This window comes from Spea bombifrons, chromosome 4, assembly GCF_027358695.1.
Source record: "Spea bombifrons isolate aSpeBom1 chromosome 4, aSpeBom1.2.pri, whole genome shotgun sequence".
In the NCBI taxonomy this organism is placed as follows: Eukaryota; Metazoa; Chordata; class Amphibia; order Anura; family Pelobatidae; genus Spea; species Spea bombifrons.
Genome location: NC_071090.1, coordinates 55,227,639 through 55,252,495, shown reverse-complemented (window position 1 = coordinate 55,252,495; position 24,857 = coordinate 55,227,639). Strand labels below are relative to the sequence as shown.

At 36.9% G+C, this 24,857-nt stretch overlaps 2 protein-coding genes across 5 annotated transcripts in view; both read left to right on the top strand.

The window, feature by feature from the left end:
• The window catches only part of CADPS2 (calcium dependent secretion activator 2), a 110,637-nt gene extending 101,487 nt beyond the window's left edge, over nt 1–9,150 (top strand). For all 4 annotated transcript variants that reach the window (XM_053461914.1, XM_053461913.1, XM_053461912.1 and 1 more), the window contains 2 exons: nt 7,379–7,483; nt 8,777–9,150. In XM_053461914.1, the coding sequence (XP_053317889.1) occupies nt 7,379–7,483; nt 8,777–8,947 (276 nt within the window). In that variant the 3' untranslated portion in view covers nt 8,948–9,150. The remainder of the gene's footprint in view (nt 1–7,378; nt 7,484–8,776) is intronic.
• Nucleotides 9,151–21,890: 12,740 nt separating this feature from the next.
• On the top strand, nt 21,891–24,644 carry FEZF1 (FEZ family zinc finger 1). Its single transcript, XM_053464440.1, has 4 exons — nt 21,891–22,679; nt 22,953–23,087; nt 23,362–23,494; nt 23,723–24,644. Exons 1-4 carry the CDS (start codon nt 21,891–21,893, stop codon nt 24,052–24,054), a joined length of 1,389 nt encoding a protein of 462 aa, XP_053320415.1. The 3' UTR covers nt 24,055–24,644.
• The last annotated feature ends 213 nt before the right edge of the window (nt 24,645–24,857 follow it).

Below are 24,857 nucleotides of genomic sequence, written 5' to 3'. Positions count from 1 at the left end.
CATTTTATCTTATTATGCATCATCTGCATGCCCACTGTAATATAGGTGTCTGTTCACGGTTTGTGAAACTTGCTGCTTTTTACCCAGTAGATGTAAACGGGATAATGTTACACACGTTTTTATGCCCTTCATGGGGTTTGAACGCTATCTGTCCAGCTGGCGCTTTTAGTGCACAGTAAAACAATGGCAGGAAAGCACTCCTATTTATCAGGGCAGCTGCATACAATGAAGGTTAAACCAGGCCGCCTGTGCTGATCCCCTTAGAATGATGGAGCAAGTAGATACTTTGGTTTGTCACCCTCCTCCAAAGCTTCACATGACTGGTCACCCTTCCCCATAGCATAAGATGAAACAAGTAATTAGCCATTTAAAGAACAAACTCGTCCCCATTGGCTGTCTTAAACCCACCCTAGGGCCACTTGGTAAAACACGCTTACTGCTGTTCATATGTGTCAACAAGCAATCCCTCTTTTGTTTATTGGTTGTGTTGTCCAAATGCCACATTTGAATGATTATATTCAGGTAGTTCTTTGTCACCTTGTTCAGTGATGTCTACTCTTGTCTGAGACCATATGCCACCCCATGGAAAAATATTCTTTCAGTTCTTGGGAGGTTTTAGATAGCTTTATATGTGCACAATCATTGTGCAAAAATAGTTTCATTCATAAACATATGTTCTGCCTTGTCTTGCTATTGTATCTAGACATTGTTGTAGAACACTATGAAACAAAACCACTGTGAGCTCTTGGGAAGGAAGGGCATCAGGGAAAGAAAGAATGACATGGTGGCTTGGGTCACAAGACTGTGATCCTATCCTAGTAGTGAAATCAAGTGGATGCCACCACTTCAGACCTGTCTCCCTCGGAGGGACATGCTCCTGCCAGGCACCCCAAGCAACTGCCTGTGATGTCTGGTCGTAAGACAGACCCTGTTCTGCTCCTTGTTTTCTCTTTCCTCTGTCTAGCCTGTTGGCATACATATAATTAAATATGACAGGTCTGAGACACCTCTCTATTTCTCTTTGATTTAGTTCTGGATTCATTGACCCAAAATAAAATGTATCACTTTTCAATCTAAATATTTCTATTGTAGTCATTTTTTTTCTTTTTCTTTTTCTTTTCTAAGAAACTTTTTTTTTAAAGAAATTGCTGTAAAAATATACTATGCTGATTTTTTTTTTTTTTTTTTTTAAAAAAAAAAAAGAGTTGACAGCATATAATATTGAAACTTTGTTCTACGTGACTGGCATGTGCGGTCCTGCTTTTTATGTTTATCCAGGCTGTTCACATGCCAGGATCTTCCTTGTGGGTGGTGCCGTGTAAAGGCATAATTTCACCTATAGGTGTTTGTGGATTATGATCTCATGTAATATGATAGAAGCGTACCTAATTTCCCAAAAAAAGGAATTCAACAAGTCATTATATATGTGCTTATTCATTGTCTCACTTCTTTGATAACTTAGAGTGATGGGGAAGAAGTATGTGCATTTGTCAATAAGAACCTTGAAATGTGATCAGTGCGCAGAATTATCATTTGGCAGAGGTTCAGAAACACACATCTTTGTATGATGCACCTGGACATGTGTGGCAGGTCTTGTAGAATCTGCTAATTAACAACACAGGCTTAAACAGGCACCTCATCTGGCAGTATAGTTAGTAGCCTGTTGGCTCTCAGCAGGTTTTGGTAGTGCTTCTTATTTTTCTGTTCTAATGGGCTACTGCCCACCTAATTTTGCCTTATTGTCAGCCACTATTTACCACAGCTTGAGGCCCTCCCAGGAGGCTAAATTATTATCAAAGGATTAGGGAGATGTAGCCTTACAGCTCTGACATTTCTGATTACTTGTCTAAGCCAGAGCACTAATTAGCTGTGACTAATCAAGAAAAAAAGTCTCTGCCATACAAAACCATTTAAAAGACCCAAGAAGTAGAATAGAAATTCAGAAGCCTGATGTTGCTCACATTTGATTTGCAGCGCAGCTTTTCAGCTTGCCTTCAATAATGCAAGGGTTTTTTTTTTCTTTAGAAAACAAACATCGTTGAGCGTTACATAGATAATAGGGAAATAAAAGTAGGAGGGAGGGAACAGCACAGCACCTTGAAGAAATTCTCAAATCCAGTTAGTAGTGGATAAATGTGTAATGACAAAAGGGCAAGGAGACACAATATACTGTAGTGTAGTATGTTTCTTAGATATTTTATCTTAAATAAAAGAGAAAAAGAAAGACGCTTGCAATATTTTGAGCTTGTAAATCAGCTCCGGTTTAATGTGCCTGGGTGGTATAACCCCCACGTATGGATGTGCACTGGATGTCTTGGTCCAGTATAGGAAAATCTGGCAATATCTGATAAGAGCCTATTTCTGGCTCACAATAAACCGCATACAATAGATCAATCCCCACTCTGAGATATATTCAAGGTGCTTTTCTTGGAGGGGTGCAGAAGACATTCTCAACGTAGGTCTACACACACACACACACACACAACGCAAGCGATAACGATTCTGTCTTCAAATATAAAGGTAACACGGTGTCTGGCTGAAGGAGACCACACAATGCCAAAGGCTCACATGAGCCTGATGAGCAGGAAAATGAATGGAGATATATATATTTACCGACATGGTAAACGTGCTTTATTTAGTTGAAGTCAAGTGATATTCCTGTTTCTCTGCAACCTATTCCTGAAAGATTATGTCCTGCAGTTTGTGCTGCTATATACATAACCAGTATTTGTAGGGCATTCTAGATGTATCATTGCTGAGAAGTAGCATTGTATTCTTATTACCATACCGGAGGACATTCTAGATGAGCTGACCCTGAGACTCTTGAAATATTAACCCTTTAACAGTCCATCGAGGTTTCTATGTAGTGATTAACCAGATGGCTCTGTTACTGGTCCCCTAGAGACATTGACTTATTACTTAAAGATAGTTAACTGAGTCACCTGCATTCCACAGCAGGTATACCAACCATAACCTACTGGTAGCAAATGCAGCATTTAGTGGTCTTGGATATGATTGCAGCAGAAGATGTGTACTGCTCCTTTTAACCATGCAAGTCCACACAATTTCACTTTCTGCAACATACCTTGTGCTTAATATTTCTGTGCACTATTTTTTGTTGGTTTTTATTTGTTATTATAGGTGAGGTGTAGCTTTCACGTCTAGGGTTACCACTCATCCGTTTTTTTCATGGCAATCCCTAATTTAGAGACTGCACCGTACCTTGCATTCCTGTGACAGACGCTTCAGATGTCCTCTTAACTGTACCCCCACAATGTGTGTTTGTGTGTATGTATGCATATGTAAATATTGCTTTTTGGGGTTTTGTGTTGGAGGCATTCTTTTTAATTTCTCTTATTTTACTCTATTTTACTTCTAAAATCTTAGTCTAGATTTGTCTGTTTAAACATCATAAAATTGTATAAACTCTGCTGTGCTTTTATTTTTACTAAATCCCAATAAAGTCAACATATTCTAATTAACCACAGTTTATGGAAAGTTGGCTGAACAAAGCAGGATTTGAGATAACATCACCTCAATAACTAATTACTAATGCAACCTTATCTTTTTTATGCAAATGCACAAGTAAACCCTCTTTTTCTGTATAATGCAATTTATTTTTTGGTACAGAACTGTGTCCTTGTGTTAAGCATTCACTTTTTAAAAGTCGTATTAACGTGAATGTTCTGCAATGTAGCTTTCATTTACACACCAAGTTATAAATCAGAAGATTCTTTAGAATTAAGTCATTTTCATCTTTTTGTAAAACTCCTGGGGTTTTAGCGAGAGAGGAATCCAACTCTGAAAATAGTACAGCAGTGCAATAATGATAAGTTAAATATTGAATTAATTTGTGTCTCGGCCAACTGAGCAGTGAAATTCCTCAACAGTTTTTTTTTTTCTTCTTTTATGTCCACAAAAACCATGGTCTGTTACTAAATCTCTTTTAACTAGCACTGCCGAGCAAACAACTGCAATCCTTGTTAGAAAATTGCAGAGTCTGGAACTGACAAAGAGCTCATGCTTGTTCTATTGTTGATGCTCTGATGTCCTGAGAGTGGTGCCCTTTACAGCTGTATGGATCCAGCCTGGCTCAGCTGCGGTACTTTAGGAGAGGAGGTTTGTCAATTTCTAGTCACAATAGAGAGAGAGTTTTTCAGTGCCTGTTGCAGTGCTGAGCACAGTTGGGGATCAATGCTAGCCATTCAGACTGCACCCTCTTTCATTGCTTTGATTTGTTAATTCAAGACTAAAGGTCCACCAAGGAGGTTTAGGGCATTTAAGAAAGCTGATGAACTGTTTAAGAAAACTGATGAGCTGAGAGCGCTTGTGGTCTTGGTGTGGCAATTTCCGTAGTTGGTGGCAACTGAGGGAGCTGTGTCCTTGTTGACCTGCTGGTTATTAAAATGTACAAGCAATGTGTTTCTCAATATTTCAGCCCTATTTCATTGTCAATACCACCTTCTGAGCCCTTCAGCTTGTTGGTTGCGCTAAAGATTCTCTTAGATTGGGTTTGAAAACTTCACCTTAAACACTAGATTAGACTGATGTTCTGTTTTCCGCGCTCCTGTTGATTTGTTGAACCTTCGCAGGGCTGGAAAGCAAGTAGCAGCTTGCTGGAGAGAGAGGCCGCTAATATGATTTACCAGTCTACAGTCATGCACAATAAGTGTGAATAAATACAGAGGTCTCACACAATCAACCCGAGCCTTTCCTCCTCTCTTTTTTTTTTCTTCCTTCTCAGGAAAATAATGCATGCCCTTACAGGGGCTCTGTGTGGTAGGAATAAACTATAAAACAAATTTCTCTTTTAAAGTGGTTTGGAGCAGTCAGATACATTTTATGAGGATAAGATGACTGCTGTTACCCAGACAATATAAATTGCTCCATTTTCTGTAGAGCATGAGCACTTAAACATTTAACTGTCTAGATACATTTCTAGCGATACACATCGTTCTGTTTGTGAAAATACAAGTCAATGAAATATCCATATTAAAGGACCATGTTTTCTTTCCGTCATTATTTTTCCTCTGTAAATACTTAGCCCTTGATATGGAGAGAATCTTTAGCTGATGATTTGACATATTAACTGTGAGTGGCAGATTGTTGAGTGCAAAGGTGGTCATTATGGTATCCCTGCTCTACGCCTGCACATACACTTACAGATGAACACGCTTCCAGCGGTGATGGTTATGTGCGAACACCACTGCAGTGCATTTATATGAACTTATTTTTGTATTATTTACTTGTTTGTTTAGTCAAATATGCTAGCATTTCCATTTAGATTTTTCTTTTAAAGTAGCAGCTTAATAATATAAAGTCAAGTCAACGCGTTTTGGGCTATGTTGCGTTTACATGTCTTAACGAAGATTAGATTAAGGATTCTATCATTTATTTTTGGTGCTTCAAAACATGTAGTGGTCAACCCTCCATGTGGGTTTTCCCCTGTGTCCATAGTAGATACACCCGTAAAATGGTTGCCTAACTAGCCCCACAGCCAGATGTGGCAACAAACTTACAATAAACATGTAAAAATAGGTACACATGGGTTTAACTTCCACATTTAATATCTAAGGATGAATCCAGGACTTAACGTGACACACTACCCGTCGTATACACTTGAATGCATATGATGGCTCCTCTAAAGTTTTGTGGTATTCCGCAGAAACCTCCCGTATGCAATTGCCTCTTTCCCCGCTCTACAGCTTCTTCTTCTTCTTAAATAAGTTGAGGATTGCATGTTAAAATGTATATTTACTGTCTTTGACAATCTAAACAAAGAAGAATGTGTCTTTAAAGTGCTTTGAGAGTACTTTAATATCCATTCTAATATGGTCCAAGGTGTTTCCGGTGCTTGAGGCAGGAGGTGGCAGGAAAGTGTTCCCATGAGAAAAAAAATAGGATCACTTTCCGTACAGGGGCACAGTGGTCCGAATGGAACGATGTTCCCAAGCCAGTGCTGTAGCTGACTAGTGATAAGCATATCATATGCATGGTGATGGGTTTTACCGAACACATCTTTTCTGCATATAAAAAATACTGGGGAGCAGGCAGAGGGGCAAATGTGCATTTGCAAGGGGACACCACAACATTTTCAAGTGACAGCACAGCTGTTATATGCATTAAAGTGTATGTGATAACTAGAGTGTTCCTTTTTCATTGCATATTGGAGTCCATTCTCCAAGCACTCCAGTGCATCAAACTGCATGCAAATAGGTGCAGACTTTAATTATCGGTGTTATTCTATATTATTGAACGATAATAGCGTAACACAGTCATTTGAACAGCGTCTTGTCAAATAAAAAAAGGAAAACAATACATTAATCTACCTATAAAGCAAAAGCTCTGCTCGCACTGCTGGGTATTTACTAAACCACAGCCGACATTTTAATCCGCGTCTCGTACAGTCACTGTAGAGTTGGTTTCTTTTTTACCAGCTCCACTTGTGCCGAACAGATTTTCAATTATTTTCATTCTGCCTTGTATCTTGAGAACATTCTGTGTTGTACTGCTATATTGGTGCGTAATATTTGAAAGCCCATATGTTTGTAGTCACGGAAGAAATGAAGATGACAAGTGCTGTGTCTTTGAGTGTTTTACATTTAGGAATTGATTTACCCTCCAGCCTGGCATACTATATTACCCACCTTCTGTAAGGCGGCACAATGTTTTTCTTATTGACACGTCTGTGCACATTGTTAAAAAGGAGGAAATTACATTAGGAAAGGATTTAATCCACTCTCCTGTGGTGAGACTCCATATGAACAGGACAAGAGATCTCAGATGTAATCTCTTACTACTTAACAGGACCGCATCCTTTCTCTTAGGGTATAACAAAGAAGCATGTTATTGTTTTATATGCCTTTCTCTATACATTTTTATGCTATATAGTTATTATCCAAGTGTTTTGTGCTAGTTATGTACTCAATTATATACTTAAATATTTGCAAGCTAAGGATAGTCTTGTGTTGGCAAGGCGTTACGTCTCCCCCAAAAATATGCTTGCAACAATCATGTCCAACTAGAATAAATAGTCTGTTATTTTATTTCCATTGTCTAGTATTTGACGTTTAGAAGCCGACTATATAAAATAAGCAGTGCTTTTGACATCCTTTCTTTAGTTGGCTAATGCTGACTGCAAAGTGCAAACCAGTAAATGAATGTTACAGCTTGGATGCAAAACGGCAATCATTCACAGAAAGAACACTCCAGGTCACGTCATTTGGCTTCCTGGCAAAACATACAGTTCTCTTATCAGGAAATTATAGTATTACGGGCTTGAAGTGCGTATCTGCCATCATTTCTGAGTGTTTCATTAGCAGTCATTACCGTGTTTGTTAAATGAATACTGCAGATTCTCTCTCTTTATCCTCTTCAGCAATGGTACAGCATGTCAGTGAAAGTCATGTGCGTGTGGTTGGCTGACAGAATAGACCTTCAGCTTCATGTTTACCAGCTGAAAACCATCATTAAGATTTTAAAGGTAAACGCATTCATTTGAATTTTTTTTTTTTTACAGTAATATATTACAAAATCCCAATGTTTTTTGTTGTACGCCATCTCTTATAACTTTAAGGAGAAAACATGCTATGTGCGCCATGTGAATGTTTTCAAAGAATATGAACACACTAACCATATTTATCTAAAATGTAATCAAATATTTCAGGTCTTCATACAGATCCAAGTTTCAGGTGAGGGGAGTAAATTCTTCTCCTTGCATTCATCTTTTGACAGCTCTTTAGTGAATAAAGCATATTGTCTATTCCAAGGCTTGAATGAATGCAAGTAATATATTGATCAGGCAAATAGTGGCATTTGGTTGAAGGGGAAGTCTTGAGCATCAAATAAACAGCTTTACTGTATAGAACATTATCTTCCTGTAAACTTCCTTTATCTCCGCACCTGGAAGTCGCTATTCTAGGCAGTCATGTAATTGGGCGAATTTCCCATCTTAAACACAGCACTGGGTTGGTTATGTCAATGCTAATGAAGTCCTTGGCCAGTAAAATACTCTACTTCATAGATTGTCATAGATAATGTCATTATGGACACAAGGCATCGGGGTGTTTGTCTAGTAAATTGGGCTAAGGTAACAGCTGTATATAAACCAAAAGCAATTAAGACAAATTTTTCGGTTTATTTTGTTCCATTGTTTTTGGGACAAGAATTGCATTTCCTGCCTATTTGTTTCAGATGAAAATTGGAGGGGCTTTTTAGATTTGGAAACTAAATTCAGTGTCAGACGTCCACTCACACTAACACACTCCTACTCATTAACTCTCTTCTTGCGCTCTCTGAATGTCTCCCTGCCCTCTCCGCTAACTGATTCCATGTCTCGTAGCTCTGCTTCTTCTCTTCCTCCTTGTAGTCTTTCCCCTGCATCCCCACGGACGTGACCTCCCAGTGAACGTCTGCAAAAATGGCAGAGATTCTAGTGTCATCTTCTCAATTGGAGAATCTCACCAGACGTGCCACCATTTTTGCAAAAGTTCACCAGGAGGTCGTGTATGCTTTTTAGGGTGTGCTTCTGTATTTTTGTCCATTTGCATTAATAACCCACATACCTTAAAATATCCTCCAATAACCTATATTATGTAGTGATATTTTGCTATGGCCTGTCTATTTCTATAGGTAATTGTCAGACCTTTGACAAGTGTAAGCCATCTTCATTTATTTCACTCTCTAAATCCTAAATTGTTTGTTTACAAGCCAGTCAGTGTCACATGGTGGTCTACATTTTGAATTCACTAATTGTAGTAATATTTGTTATCTGCAGAAAACCTACAGGGACTTCAGGCTCCAAGGTGTTCTTGAAAGCACACTCAACAACAAAAATTACCAGACCCTTTACAGCCGCCTATCAATGGAAGAAGCAACAGTTTCTGATGGAGATAGAGGAGGACTGCAGGGAATCACCATGAAAGACAGCGACGATGAAAACGATTGATACCACACTTTTGTTACTTAGCAAATGTTGGAGCCTTTGTTCATTTTATAAATATGTTCATTTATTTTTAATGATTATAGCCGTCAACCTTTATTTATAATCAGTACATACATATGTGATGCATAGAAATTCTGTCACGTGCACATACCTTTTTGTTAATGTATCATTATATATTTCCATAATAAAGAGTGTCTCTAAATCCATTTACCATTATAATAGCGTCAATGTTAAAGGTTCCAGTGCTGTCTCTGGAAACAATGATATGTCAAACCATAAAACAGAACATTGTAATGTTGTAAGATTTTTTTTTTTCCAGCAATACCTCATTTTCTTTATCCTTTTAGACTTTTATTTCGTTTTTGTACAGAGTTTAGTGTTTTTACTGCCATCGATTTTACTTCCACACATTTTGAGTACGGGAGGTCAGATATTTGTCATAATATACATAATTAATCTTCAACAAAACCAAATGAAAACAGGTTTGCAGTGGGTTCTTAACATTCTTTCTCTTTATGGCGATAGATGACGTTTGATAACATGTTTACAGCTGCTTTGACTTATGTTTAATATAGAGTAAACTTACAAATGGCAGTGTATATACAAATATTTGTAAAAGGGTATATATTTAGTTTACAGAAACAAACACCTAACTGCTGAGCATACAACAGCTTTAACTAGTGAAATCCTCAGCTTTTCCTTCTCATATTTGGTATTCACACTTAATTTGATACATACTTAAAGAATAAAAGCGATTTGACCACATGATTTTTTTATTTTTTTTTTATTTTTACAGGCAAGATTTAAAAGCAGGCATAATTAGTAGCTGCTTCAACCCAAGCAAAATTCATTGAATTTTTAAATTACACATCAATCCTATAGTTATTTTTTTTATTGTACTTTTTAAGTTTCAAGTTCAAAATATTTATTTGGAAAAAAGATGGCTTAAATACCATTTTTAAACATTAAAATGTTTTACATTACACACAAATAGCTGATATTGTTTGGCTTTCCAAACACAATCTTAAGTCCTATTTAGACCAGCAAGGGAGTACCCCTACAAAATAGCCTAAACTCAAATAGGGACCCTAATAGGGTAAAACTCATACTTAATGCATCAGCCTAAAAATATCCGTAAAGGAGGGAACTCCTTGATGGATATTTCTAGCCATGCATAGAAAGGTTACGTTTTGACCTAGTAGGGTCCCTATTCTATTTGAGTTTCTGTTTAATATTTTTCATTTAATATATATATTAATATAAATTGGTTGGGCTCTGGGTCACTCTTTCACCATTCACACAGTTGTATAGCATACTGTATAAGAGGATTGTCCAACATGTGATGTAAAGGCATTAAATTAATTTTAAAAAATATTACAATAACTTGTATTTTATTTATTTGTCTAAGAAGCAGGGATTCTGTACTATAGATGTATAGCCATGACATTTGTAAACTGGCTCACTGTAGCTAACATTTAAATATTATGCAACATTATTTTAATATCATTTTTTAATATTGTTTATATACTTAAAGTCTTCGTGAGGTCTACATTCATAGGTGTGAATAATTGTCATTATTTCTGTTTTTTTCAGAATATTTACAAAATATTACACAAATATTTATCAATACAATTAGTTTTATAAATGTATACACTTAAATATACTCTTGCTTGTTTTCCTTATCCTAGGTTGTTAGATCTTAACAGCTGCCAAGGAGAAGTAATGTAGAATGTTATTACATATCTTATTGAAACTACTTGTTCCTCACATTTGGGCACGGTGGCCTTCAGTATTTGAGAGATTAAAAACCACCTGCGGAGGAAACCTCTTTGAGACCTTTGCTTGAAGGACTGCAGTCCCCTCTGGGCATTATGAGGTTACTGCTGTGCGTACACCCATAAACAGTAGAATAAAGCAAATAACCAAGATTACTCATGTATCCCCCAATCAAGCTGTTTCCTTTCCTACACCCAGGCTTCTATTTATTCTGTAACCCCTTGGATCTTTTTTTTTTTTAATTCTCCCCCTTTGAGGGCTCTTCCCCTCTTCCATTTCTTTTTAAAGGGGTATTCATGCCTTTTTTTATTTTTCAGTAAAAGAAAAATAGAATTCTGCTCGTTTACTTTCCCAGCAGGTGCTGCCTGTCTCTTGGCAGGCAGTGTTGCCAGATCAGCTGTGTAGACCTCCAACGGTTCCCATCAAGTTATCCCCTAGTGGCTGAGTTCAGGATTGAGCACTGCTGAGATCCATCCATGCCAGTGGCTAATGTGCCACTAATTGAAAAGGGGTGGAGCCAAGCCACTCTATGGAGTGTTTCACAACTTTGCACAACATGGGGACCATGGTTCATCTATTGCTGAACAGCAGCTATATGTAGTTACAGAGCCACTGATATGTGGCTGTGTATAATTTCTTAGTTATGGTTTTTGCTCCCCCCCCACATAAAAGCAATTCAATTATATCGACTTTCATATCACCGTTATGTGGTCCAGATGTGCATGGTGCCCTCCTCGACACCTTAATGGAAGTTAGGTTTCTACAAAGCAAATCAAATCAATTTGGTTGATTAGGAGAACCACTGCATTGGAACAGAAAGGAGTGCAAATATGCTCCATATATACCAATATAACATTGGTGCATGCATTCTTTCGTTATGGGACTTCTGTCCCGTTTAATTCTTCCCCTGGCTGTCTTTACTGAAACCAGGAAGCAGTAGTATAAACTAGAACTCCCATTGACATATTGCGAGTGGTGTTGAGTATGTGCAAGAAGTGCAGCTACGAATGCTGCCTACTTTCTGTAGAGGCCGCGGAGGGCTCTAATATGCATATAACATGAAAATAGGACATTAAAATTTGTAGACATTTCAAGATGACAAGGTATGAGTATCTATCACAGTTTATTTACACATTATGCTAGAAAACATGCACACCTAAAGTTTGCTACTCTGGTGGATAGGTGAACATGCCACCTAATTGTTGAGCAATTTAGTTATTGTCTGTGAGTATGCAGAAGACTTTTTAATATGTCTTCCATGTACACATTTGCTAGTCGCACTGAATAAATGTATTAAATATAAATGCTTATAATTACTCTTCTCCATAGATAATACAGGCTTTAAAATATTGTAAGTTTGCGAGCAGGGCTCTCTCCACCTAATGTATCAGTTTGTCATACCCCTTGAATTTATGTATTGTATTAAGTGCTGCGTAAATTGTTGGCGCTATATAAATAAGATAAATATTTTTATCTTAAATATATGCTGTACAATTATACAATGGTACAATGGTATATCAATGATTTGCAATTGGTTCATATTATATATTAACATGTCTGTTTGAATGTAGATCACCATTTATAACACATTACATTTGCACCAGATGAAAAAAGGGTAATTAAAAGCATACTAGACCTGCAAACTATTAATATGGTGGGAAGTATCCTGCTTGACTCTATAATGTATTTGAGTTATCCATGTGTAAAATGAGTTGATAACATTCTAATGACCTTAATGTATTCGTTTCACACTTCTATAATGGCTCTTAGCCTGTAACAAACATTTACCATTTCACTATGAATGCTGATTTGCCTAGTGTCAGCCCCTTGCATTCAGACAGAGAAACATTAGCACCCTCTGCGCTGTACTTGAAAACGTGTCTATAGTTCTTAGTTATTGTACATATAGGTTTTAATTACAGATTATGCCAATGAATACGTAGTATAAATTTGAGGAAATTCGTGCTTTAAAACTGTCCACGTTTCTTTACATTAAATAAATGTAATGGTGTTTGCCTAAGCAACATACAGTGCTGTGAAAAAAAGCATTTGCCTCTTCTCAGTTTCTTCTATTTTTATATATTTGTCACATTGAAATGTTTAACATCATCCAACTAATATAATACAAGGACAATGTGCTCTGGTCCTGCACGCTGGAGTACTAATGGCAGGTACCCTGGGGACATGATGAGGTCATGCATGGTTGTAGCTTGCCAGTTGTGCTGCTGATACCTGGAATCATCTTCTCCTGCGACAGGTGACACCTGGTGTCATATAATTCAGAGCATGCATGCGCTATGCAACACATTCCCAGTTTTAATTGCTGGGTGTGCATATCTTTCCCCTTATATCTATATTTGTCCTTACTTGCCTTGCAGCACATACCCTTGCAATAGCTATCTTTAGTCTATGGGTGTTATTCCTTGTTACTGCCTTGTCCTGAGTCATGCACCAGTTTCCAGTTTGTAGCCCTTTGGGCTGATGTTGAGTCCTGCTCTTGTGCACCCCACCTCAGCCTGCCTTGAATTCTTCCTTGTCCTTCTGCACAATATTCTTGCTGTTCTGGTGCTGTGTTTTGCCCATCAGGTGATACCAGCTCTGCATTAAGGACCCTTATCATGACACCTATTCCTGGCATGACACAACTTGAGTAAATACAAAATCAGGGATAGACATTTAATGATGTTCTCTGGACCTTCACAAATAGTGCCACAGACACTGGTGTCCTTGTACGCACACTTTGCCTATCCCTGCACAAAATGCAGCTTTTAAAGTATAATTACATTTCTTGAAGGTAAAACCTATGTCAGCCATGAAAAAAAGGAATTGTCCCTTGGACTCAACAACTGCAAATGAAACATTTGCAATAACTGGCAATGAGTCTTTTACATCGCTGCAGAGGAAGATGGGAGATTTGATTTCCTTTGGCCACATTGCAGGGCACAGCGCTTTTAATGCCCTCAGTATACATGTCAGTGTTATTCCTTATTCAAACTGTACATTGAAACAACACTGAAGGTCATTTTAAGAGGTCTGAAGTTCCATACACGTTGTGCCGTAATGTCCCTATTAGCCACACGGTTTACCATGCACACTTGATTGTTATTGTTTGATATAGCACAAAAATATTCCACAGCACTGTACAAAGAGGACATCACAAATGCATGTGCATATCATAACAATTTTCACATACAGAAACAAAAGGTGAAGAGTGCCCTGCTCAAACAAGCTTACATCTAGCTAAAAAAAAACCTTATTGTATTACATTTCCATAGTTTAACATTTGTGCATAGTGAAGGTTTTGTTGCATGACATTTTTGCCAATCAAAATCTCATTCATTATATAATTATAGTATTTATATTAAAAGAAAGCAGCTAATCTTTTTTTTCAAATTTATTAATTATAATTATACCAGAATGCCAACAGAATAGCAGAAAAATAAAAAAATAAAATATATATATATAAATTTGAAATTCTACACTCTACGATTTGTATATTTAATTATTTTACACCCATACTAAACACAATAATTCTCTGGCCATCTGGAAAGAAAAACACAACAAAATTTCCAACAGAGAAAGAAGTGAACATCTTCATTAATTGAACCGATAAAATCTAGTGTTTGAGAGACCAAGTATCTCTTTAAAGTAATTCACACATTCTCAGCTATGAACCCTATAGCCAGACATTACTCTGCAGGACTTTTTGCAATAATTGAGCCTTTTTCCCAGGCTCTGTGATTCCCTACCTGACATTTCTAATTAGAGGTGACTTCTACTTACAGCCACTATTATTAGTGAAAGGACAAACCATATGTCGTGTTTGACCTTGACTTATTTTCCTACCATGTTTTAAATTCTCTACAAAATTGAATTTATAGCCATTTAAAAACAGCTTTAGTAACTGTAAACCTGTAGACAAAAGAAACTCTTGGGTGAACAAAAGTATGTATATATATATATATATATATATATATATATCCCATTAATTTGTTGGCAGCTATGCAATATATCAAACTGGATGCCTTACTTACAATAGGCAAGATGTGTTATGTTAGAGCATAGCATTATGTGTAATTAGACTTACAAAATAGCATGAAAATTGTTTATTTTTTTCCCAGATGTATTTTCAATACTTCATTTAAACGATTCCAAAATTATATATATATAATATATATATATATATATATATATATATATATATATATATATATATATATATATATATATATATATATATATATATATATATATATAAATATATATATAATTTTGGAATCGTTTAAATGAAGTATTGAAAAATAGAACCTAGGTAATGTACTTCCTCCATTAAGAAATATTTGTCACCTGAAATGTTTTCTATATCTTATAGGAGACACAATACTGGGAATAAAAAAACATGTTCATCCTATTTTGTTAATTTAATTACACTTTATGCTATGCTCCAACATAACACATCTTGCCTAGTGTAAGTCAGGCATCCAGCGTGATATATTGCATAGCTGCCAACAAATCCATGGGCAAGTGTAAGACCATTTTGTAAAGTTCTGGCTTTCCTTTAATTCCCAAACATGCCATCTGTTCTTTGTTTAGAAAGTATTTATTTGAGCTTAGCAAACCAGGCTGAAATATTGAAACAACAGTATTCATTTTATGAAAAATGTATTTTGCAGACAAGATTTTTTTTCCAAATATTTTAAATAATTTATACTGTGATTTTTAGAAGATGGGCTCAGACAATGACTCAAATGTGACTGCCTGGGGTCTATTCATAAAAGGGAGAATCTTTAAAGTGATATCACTTTACATTATGAGGGCAAACCCCAGTGATATTAAGCTGCATGAAAAGCTTTATTGGCCCTACATAATGCATAGGTAATGTGTGTGTGATCTCCCTAAGTGATTTATCTATGCATTTTAGGACCCACACAGCCCATCTTGCAGGAGAAGCTCACTGGGGTTGGACCTTCACAGTATCTATTGATGTCTAGGGATCTAGGGAGTATCTAGGGAGCTCAAATGTTCAGCAATCTCTCCCATCAGTGACTATAAAACTCCTCTCCCCCTACTATAAACTGTTATCATTCAGATATCTAGGGGTTTATTCACTAAAGCATGAGTTGGCAAGAAAATGAATACCCAATAAATTATAGAGGGTTGCCCCTGTGAAACGTCTCTGCGAGAAGAGCTGAACTCAGCCCCATCTGAGCTATATTTGAAGCAGAAGGACACTATGGTTGGTCCTTGGTAATGGAAGGTTACGTCAAAAGAAAGGGCAAAATTTCAGTGATGACCTCATAGTTTGTCTTTCATATCTGAGACAAGCTGCCTAAGAGTTTTTTGTATAATGTTTCTATGAATTGTGTCTTAGCAAGAAACATATATAAAAGGGGTAGTTAACATCATCCTACTGTAGCTAAATTATATTTAAATAATATTATATTATTTTAAAACCGGAGGTAACACAAAATCTAAAATGATTTCTTGGGCCTCCAACCAGATTGTATCTATTTTTTTTTTCTTGTATTTATTAGCATTGATTACTTGGCAGCAGTCCATCTCGCTTTCACATTTTTTATGTGTTTGTAGTTTCTTGAGTAGTTGGTTATTGTATCCAAGAATGTAGAAATGACTGAAATGTCAAATTCTTATCTGAAAACTGGTTTGAGTATTAATTGTTACCAGTCCACAGAAAACTTTAGACTCAACATTCAGATGGTGGCAGTTTTGTTCATTGATGGAAACCTAACACTCTGTGTGGGACTTCTGTTAATATGTTGGTCTATGCAGGGGCATAGAAAGGGTTTAATGAGTAAAGTGGACTGGGGGTAAGTATGGCACTCAAAAAGTGTCTTTAATCCATTAATTGTCCACAACACTGATGTGCTCCTGGTTCACTTTTCCCCATACGGGGAGAGAGAATCTGAACCAGATCCCAGCTTCTGAGTTACTGAACAAGAAGCTTCTCCCCCCACCTGCACCAGAATCACTTTTTATAAGTAACACCATCAGTGTGTTTCAGTAAACACTATTTAGTTTTAGGAACAATTTGTTGGAATTTGATTTTTTTTTGTACTGCTCCCATACAAGCCAAAGTTAGTTTTTACATTTAATGTATCCTTTAAATTGGTAACATAATATAAGAAATGGGTCCAAATGTAGGCAAAATGTGTAAAATATGTGTCCTGCCTTTCTGGATTTTTGCAGAATTTGGGAGCTCACCTGTACTTCACTCTATTAACATAAAATGTATTTTAATGTCTCTCTCTCCTCTATTATAATGGCGCTAGAGAATCTGCCTGCGCTCTACAAACACTGTAATGCATGTTTTACATATTTATACAGCATTACTTTATTCATGGGGCAGTTTTGAAAGCTACTTGGTCCTAGTGGCTTAATACTGGCTAGTACTTCTCTAAAACTTTAGGTTTCAAGACCTAAATTGCCTAGACTTACCCCCAAGAGCTTTAACCATTTCAGTAAAAAAAAATCATAAGAATTAGGCAAGGCTGGAGTAGCTACGTAATGCTACAATTCTTATTTTATGGAGAACAACATGATCTTGCTATTTGATGATATATACCTTACATTGTACACACAAATGCCTAGAGCCCCCATGCTTGCAGCTGAGTTAATACTCAAAACTAATGTAATAAACTTGCCACACAGCTCTACAACTAGTTTAACAAAATAACAAAAACAATAATACTACTAATAACAAAAACTTTAAAAAATTACATCTGCTGCACGGATCTATCTTATCTCTTCATCAGATTGGAAGATCATGTCAGACCGGTATTAGGTGGATGAGGCAGATGGGCTAGGAGAACTGGCTGCATTTAATTCGTTTGGGTAATCATTCCAAACGAATTTTATATGATATCTATAGCCAGTTCGAAGGATTGCCTATTCATCTTCGGACACGCTTAGGGGACAGTTATATATCTTTGTGGGTGCAAGATAGATGAGAATATATATACATATATAAAACTGTTCAGCGTATATATATATATATATATATATATATATATATATATATATATATATACATATACTTTGTACAATTTTTATTATATATATATATATATATATATATATATATATATATATATATATATCGTTTTGCTGGTACAAGATAAATGAGAAGAAATATATATATATATAATATAAAATGAATATCATGGCGTGTGTATGGTTTTTGTGTGTGTGTGTTCAGCAGTATTCAGCAGTATTTTCACTAAGTGACATAGGTAAATCGACAGATAAAATGAACAGTAATTTAAAAGAACCCGACCACTAAACGGCGCTTGGGTTGTGCTGTCCATTTGCTGGAAAGGACCCCTTGACTGCGCACATTAGATGTAGGGAATGAAAGGGGAGACATGGAGATTCATTTCTAGATCACATCTAGAGGGAATAGAAAGAAGGGGGGAACAGCCCAGAAAATATTATTATATCTGGAATTTAAAAAAAAAATGTAATCAAATTCATTCTTGGTAGACATGACAACAGTAGTGCTGCTGAAGGATGGATCCCTGGGATTGCTAAACAAGTGATTTACTCAATCTGAGGCCAACGAGATACCTGCCCTTAAAATGCTTTTTACGGGAAAAAAAGAGATGATAACATATTAACAGAGGAATTAAATGCAGGGAGACATAACAAAGTGAGCAGATTTTACTGCAAAGTACTCGTGGATATCTATTATACCTAGCACACATTGAATATGTGTGTGTAATATATATATAGTATACTGTATAAATGTATTTATATATATATATATATATATATATATATATATATATATATATATATCATGCATACCGGTATATATTGTAATTGAATGCCGTATACAATCTATCTATATTGTATACCTATCACTCTGTATACAATATAGATAGATATCCATTCATCTATCTATCCATTCATCTATCTATCTATCCATCTATCTATACACCTATACATATTCTATTTATCTATACATATATATATATATATATATATATATATATATTATACATATATATATATATATTGTAATTGAATGCCGTATACAAAATATCTATCTATCTATATTGTATACAGAGGGATGGGTATAGGGATAGGTATATTCATATACTGTGTATATATATACCTATCCCTATCCCTCTGTATACAATATAGATAGATAGATAGATAGATAGATAGATAGATAGATAGATAGATAGATAGATAGATAGATAGATAGATAGATATATTGTATACGGAATTCAATTACAATATATATATGTATTATATATATATATATATATATATATATATATTGTATATATATATATATATATATATATATATATATATATATATATATATATATATACAATATCTATATATATAAATAGAATATGTATAGGTGTATAGATAGAGAGATAGAGAGATAGATACATAGATAGATAGATAGATAGATAGATAATGAATGGATAAATGGATGGAACTGCACATAGCCAATGTATGTACGAGTTCTTTTTGAGTTTAACCTATTTGATGAATGGCAGTTACGCCGGGAATATACTTCATTCCTTGCCATAACTTTAAGGATCGCCGGTAATAATTCGGTCGTTAAACTCAGCGTCATATTTAAATACAGGTCAAGCTTTAATGATGCCAGCGGGATGGCGTGTACTTAATCATCCCCAACCGCCTGAACCGAAGCGACCCACAGGAATTCCCGGCGTTAATAGCAGGGAATACACGCAAGATTACAGGGAACGCGAACACACGGAGCAGGAGAACGGCCGCGATCTGTTTTATAAATCGGATTCAAACCAGCAGCATCAAGATTAGGAGATTAAACCGGATTAACAGAAAGGAATTTTACCGAGGTTTCGCAGACCCAAGAACTAAAAGTGAATAGAATATTTTAATACATTTACAATATAAAGGTAATTTATTAATTTCATTTATAATTTTTTTACAATAATAATATTATAATAATAATTAATAATTATATGTAAAAAGCAGCACAGTTCGAACTGATTTAGTAATGATTATACAGATACATTGCAAGTTTTTTGGACATATGAAATGAAAAGGTTGATGGATATTTAAATTCGCATTAATAGTGCTTTTTTCTCTTTTAATCTTCGCGCAGGTGCTAAATATTTTTCCCTTTCGCATTTTGACTGCACATCGGCTCACGGATAAGAGGAAAAAAAGACTGCAAAATGTGGGCTGATCGTTTATTAAAATAATGCTACCCGATTTTACGAAAATCTTAAGAAACGAATTGTTTAGTTTCGGAAATAGTGCCTGTTTTGAATTTTGAAGTTTACATTTTGAGCGCGGCGCTAACGAATGATTAAATCATGAGTTTTGAACAGCGCAATCGTATTTTGGTTGTATTTGTATTGGGTTATTTAGCGCTGTTGCCAGGTCACTGCCCGTATTTTTGCGCTGGCGCTGTGCCCACGTTTGAATAGAAATCTCCTGGTATCCAACAGGTACTAAAGATCCGGGCTATGAAGCATGCCATTGTGAATCCGATCCTCCTAAAAAACGCCAATTAAAGTATTAACTAAGATCCATCTGCTGCTCAGTTCTTGCATTCAGCCTTTTCTTTTCTTGGGCGGCGAGTAAAATAAAAATAGAGAAAGGGGGGGAAAGGAGACTTTTTTTTTTTTTTAAAGAGAGGCAACTCCTTTTATTTCTTATGTTTAGAAACATTTATTCTATTCATTCTTTAGACAATCGTGGCACTCAAGGGGTTAATGGCTGTGGCTTCGCAGAAGCTTGCAGTTTCCCCGCAGATCGCCTTTCTCCCAGCCTCTTGGCTGACCCAGCTGTGGGGCTACTAGCCCAGCATGAAATGAGCGACGATCACTGCTCTTACAGATATACCCAAACTGGCCAATTTAATGATAAATGGCATCTATTTAATTATTCTGCCTGGTCCCAGTGTGCCCCAGTGTGCTCCAATAAACATGTCCCACTAAATGTCTTCTTCTATTAGATTATTATTATTATTATTATAGCCCAGCTGCCCCACACCTAAACCTGATGAAGGGTGCCCACAGATCATTGTTACCCGGTGTGCCCAATGGGCAGAGGAAGCTGGGCACTGGGTGAGGGAAGGCTGGCTGAGTCTGCAGGGAGCCCTCTCTGCTTCTTCTTCAGCTCAACAAAGGGCTGCTTAGCTGCAGCACAGAGATCTCTGAGCGTCTGGCTTTCAATGAGTCCTTCCTAATATGAAGCTAACAAAGACTCAGTACAGCACTTCACTGGAGCAGCCAAAGCCAGTGCCTAAAAGCCTGCAATTATTCAATCAATGAAACCAATTTACTAGCAAGGAAATTATAGTAATAATAATATTAATAAAATTGATGGGGCTATTCAGTGTCAATTACTCATTAAGTCCTTGAGATAAGTACAGATCCCATAAATGATCCTGTTTGATGAAATAACATATGTATGGCAGTTTAAGGAAACACATTAATGGTTGCGAATTCCACTGGCTGTGAACATGCTCTCCAGCACAGATAAGTGATGGCTACAGCAGGGCCACTTATCAAAGGCTTGAGATAGACATCAAGAGTTAAAAAAAAAAAACTCCATTGGGGCTTGTTTGATAAATATAGTTCTTAAACCCAATAGATAGTGTCTTCCTCATTTAGCCCCGGTGCAATGATTTTCCGGATGATGTCATAAGTAAAGATCCCAGATCGGTGCCAGCCCTTGAGTCTGCTGAACAGATTGAGCAAAGAGAATGAGACACCTCCTCCCTCTCTGGGCGGGTGACACTTAATCTCCAATAAAAGTAGTCGCTTACTGGAAGGAAAAAAAAACTTTTTCTGTTGACTGTTGGAAACGAATTGAGCAATTATCTAGTTTACCTTCTCCTCTTGGAAGTTAACGATTGGCGAGATCTTTGCTGCGTTATTGACACAACACTTCCCACTGAGCAGGCCCGGTAGCAATAAGCAGTGACTGCCCCGGTGCCATTCGTGCTCCATGTAATCGGTAATGGATTGGCACTTGTCCATTGGGCTGGTTCTGCTCAGCACCAATGTGATGATGATGAAGATGATGAAGAGGATAATGACTGTCCCACTCTTTACAAATCAGTGACAAGGGAAGGAAAAGGTGTCGTCTTGGGAGGAAGACATCTCATTCACCAGCCAAGAGCAATCAAGACATGGACAATAGTCTACTGCACAGGACCAACAAAATCTTTGCAAGTCAATCAACCAGAGAACATCTATCCAACAGAGCCAACATGATCAGCAGCTCCAAGCCACTTGCTTTTTCTATTGAAAGAATAATGTCAAGGACTCCAGAGCCAAAATGTCTCCCTGTAACAAGTTTGCTCCAAGCTTCTCTTCCCAAAGGTGACCAGAAACAAGCGCTTCACCTGAGTTCTTCGTCCATACCCTGCATGATTCCCTTTGTACCGGTTGCTTATGACCACTGCCCCAAAATTGGACTCACTGGTGCTGATCTAAGAAAGAGTCACACGGATTCCTCGCCCTCCTTCAGTTGTAATGAACTCCTCGCTTTGAAAGGAGATCTTCCACGAGATGCTTTACCTCTACAGCAATACAAGCTGGTCAGACCACGAGTGGTCAACCACTCTTCGTTTCATGCGATGGGGGCAGCTTTGTGTTATTTTAACCGAGGAGATGGCCATTGCCACCCATCTGCGAGCCTCAATATCCACCCAGTTGCTTCTTATTTTCTGGGATCTCCTTTGCATCAGACTCCCAAATCCTACCTAGCAGAGAGGAACAAACTGGTTGTCCCATCTGTGGAGAAGTATCCTTCAGGCGTGTCTTTCAAAGACCTTCCCCAAGCACAGTTTCAGCACTACATGAAAGAGAGCTCTCAGGCACTCTCCGAAAAAACTGCTTTTAAAAGCTCAGCCAAATTCAGCAGCGCTTCTCCCAGCAGCAAACCCAAAGTTTTCACCTGTGAAGTTTGTGGAAAGGCAAGTACCTGAATCTCGGTGTTCCACAGCCTCATCAGCTGTGCTCATCTTTGTCAGAACATGTTCACAAATTATGATTATTATTATTATTGTTAACAAATTATGATTAGTAATAATACTGTTCACAAATGATGATGATGATGATTCTTATTATTCTTATTCTTATTATTATTCATAAATGATTATTATTAATGATGGTCACAATAATAATGTGATTATTATTATTATTAATAATAATAATGCTCACAAATGGTGTATTTCTTGTGTTTAAAGGTATTTAACGCACATTATAATCTGACCAGACACATGCCAGTTCACACAGGAGCCAGGCCATTCGTGTGCAAAATCTGTGGCAAAGGATTCAGACAAGCAAGCACTCTCTGCAGGCACAAGATCATCCATACTCAGGTACAGGGGCCACAACTACCTGTATGTGGGGGTTATTCACACAGATAATACAATGCAAGTCTATGCAAGAAAATAACATGTATTCGTCTTCATTTACTTAATTTATGGGTTTCGACAAAAGTAAAAAAAAAGAAACCATTGATTTCTGATCTGTCATCTCACGTTCCACAGACAGGTGTTTCTAGTCTTGGTTCATTGGGAAATAAACCTCTTTGAGGGGGATTTTTGTGATATTTTTACACAATGTATGAGAATGAATTTGTTGTGTTCACAGGAGAAGCCACACAAGTGTAACCAGTGCGGCAAAGCATTCAATAGAAGCTCCACGCTGAATACACACACCAGGATCCACGCCGGCTACAAGCCTTTTGTCTGTGAATTCTGTGGCAAGGGCTTTCATCAGAAAGGTCATTTTTACCATGATTATCTTTATTGTATATATATAGACATATATGATCAGAAGAATTGCCATATTTGGGCATTATTGTCAATGTATTTAACAATTTGAGGGTCTTAAATGTTGTTAAAACTGTTCGCCATCTTAGAGATGAAAGTGTGTAGGAGCAATTATGTTTTATTTTTGGTAAAATGATCACTCTCTAAATCTGCCTTTTGTGTGCTTTTTTCCACCCCAGGTAACTACAAGAACCACAAGCTCACTCACAGCGGGGAGAAGCAATTCAAGTGCAATATCTGTAACAAGGCTTTCCATCAGGTCTACAACCTGACCTTCCACATGCACACTCACAACGACAAGAAGCCCTTCACCTGCCCCACCTGCGGCAAAGGCTTCTGCAGGAACTTTGACTTGAAGAAACACGTGCGAAAGTTGCACGAGAGTAGCAGCAGCAGCAGCAGTGGAGGTCCACCCGGGTCCAGCCCTGCAGAGCAGGAAGACCTGCTTCTCCACTCCAGGGAACAGGTCCCCACAAGCAAGAGTGCAGAACTTCACAAAGCCACCTACTGATGAACTACATAGTGTCCATCACAGAGCTTTCGTACCACTGAAGGTGCTTTTTCCACGATCCTCAGATGAACGGGAATAGTCCAGGCTGGTGGGCCTTGGGTGGACAAGAACCTTTGAATGGGAGGTTTGAACTTAGGTGCTATGGATTGCCAAGGTTCCTTGTCGGGATTCTAGCATTACCCCGAGTTTTTGCATGCACCTAGAAATCATGGAGTATTACACTCTACTTACTCATTTTGTTATTGAACTTTTTCGTTGGTGTGTGTGTGATTCTGTTATCACAGCTTTAAACAAGTGAAAAGATTGATATCACGCGTATTTATTCGGGTATGTATCATTTGTAAGGAATGCTGCACAAAAAATGAATAATTCTATTTAATGTAAATATATACATAAATATACCCCTAAGAGTATATTTCTGTGGTGCATGTCCTGTTCCAAATGCCTGTTTTTGTTTTTTTTTTTAATTTTTTTTCAGAATATTTGATATATTGACAGAGTCTTCTAAAATGTATGCGTTGGAGTTTTATTCTTGCACGTGGAAATAAATGGATTAATTATTGTGCTAAATAATATATGGCCAAACTTGATGACTTGAACAAAGTATCTGCTCGAGTTTTTAGTAAGCAAATCCACATTAACAAATTAAATATGTTTATATTTTCTAAAAACATAATTTATATTTCAGAAATTTCGGTATAGGTACACACAAACTGGCACCAGAACCTAGTGGAATGGAAAGTGTTATTCAACAATCTGCTCCAATTGTGTGTTAAGATACACAACGCCTTTTGTTTTCCTCG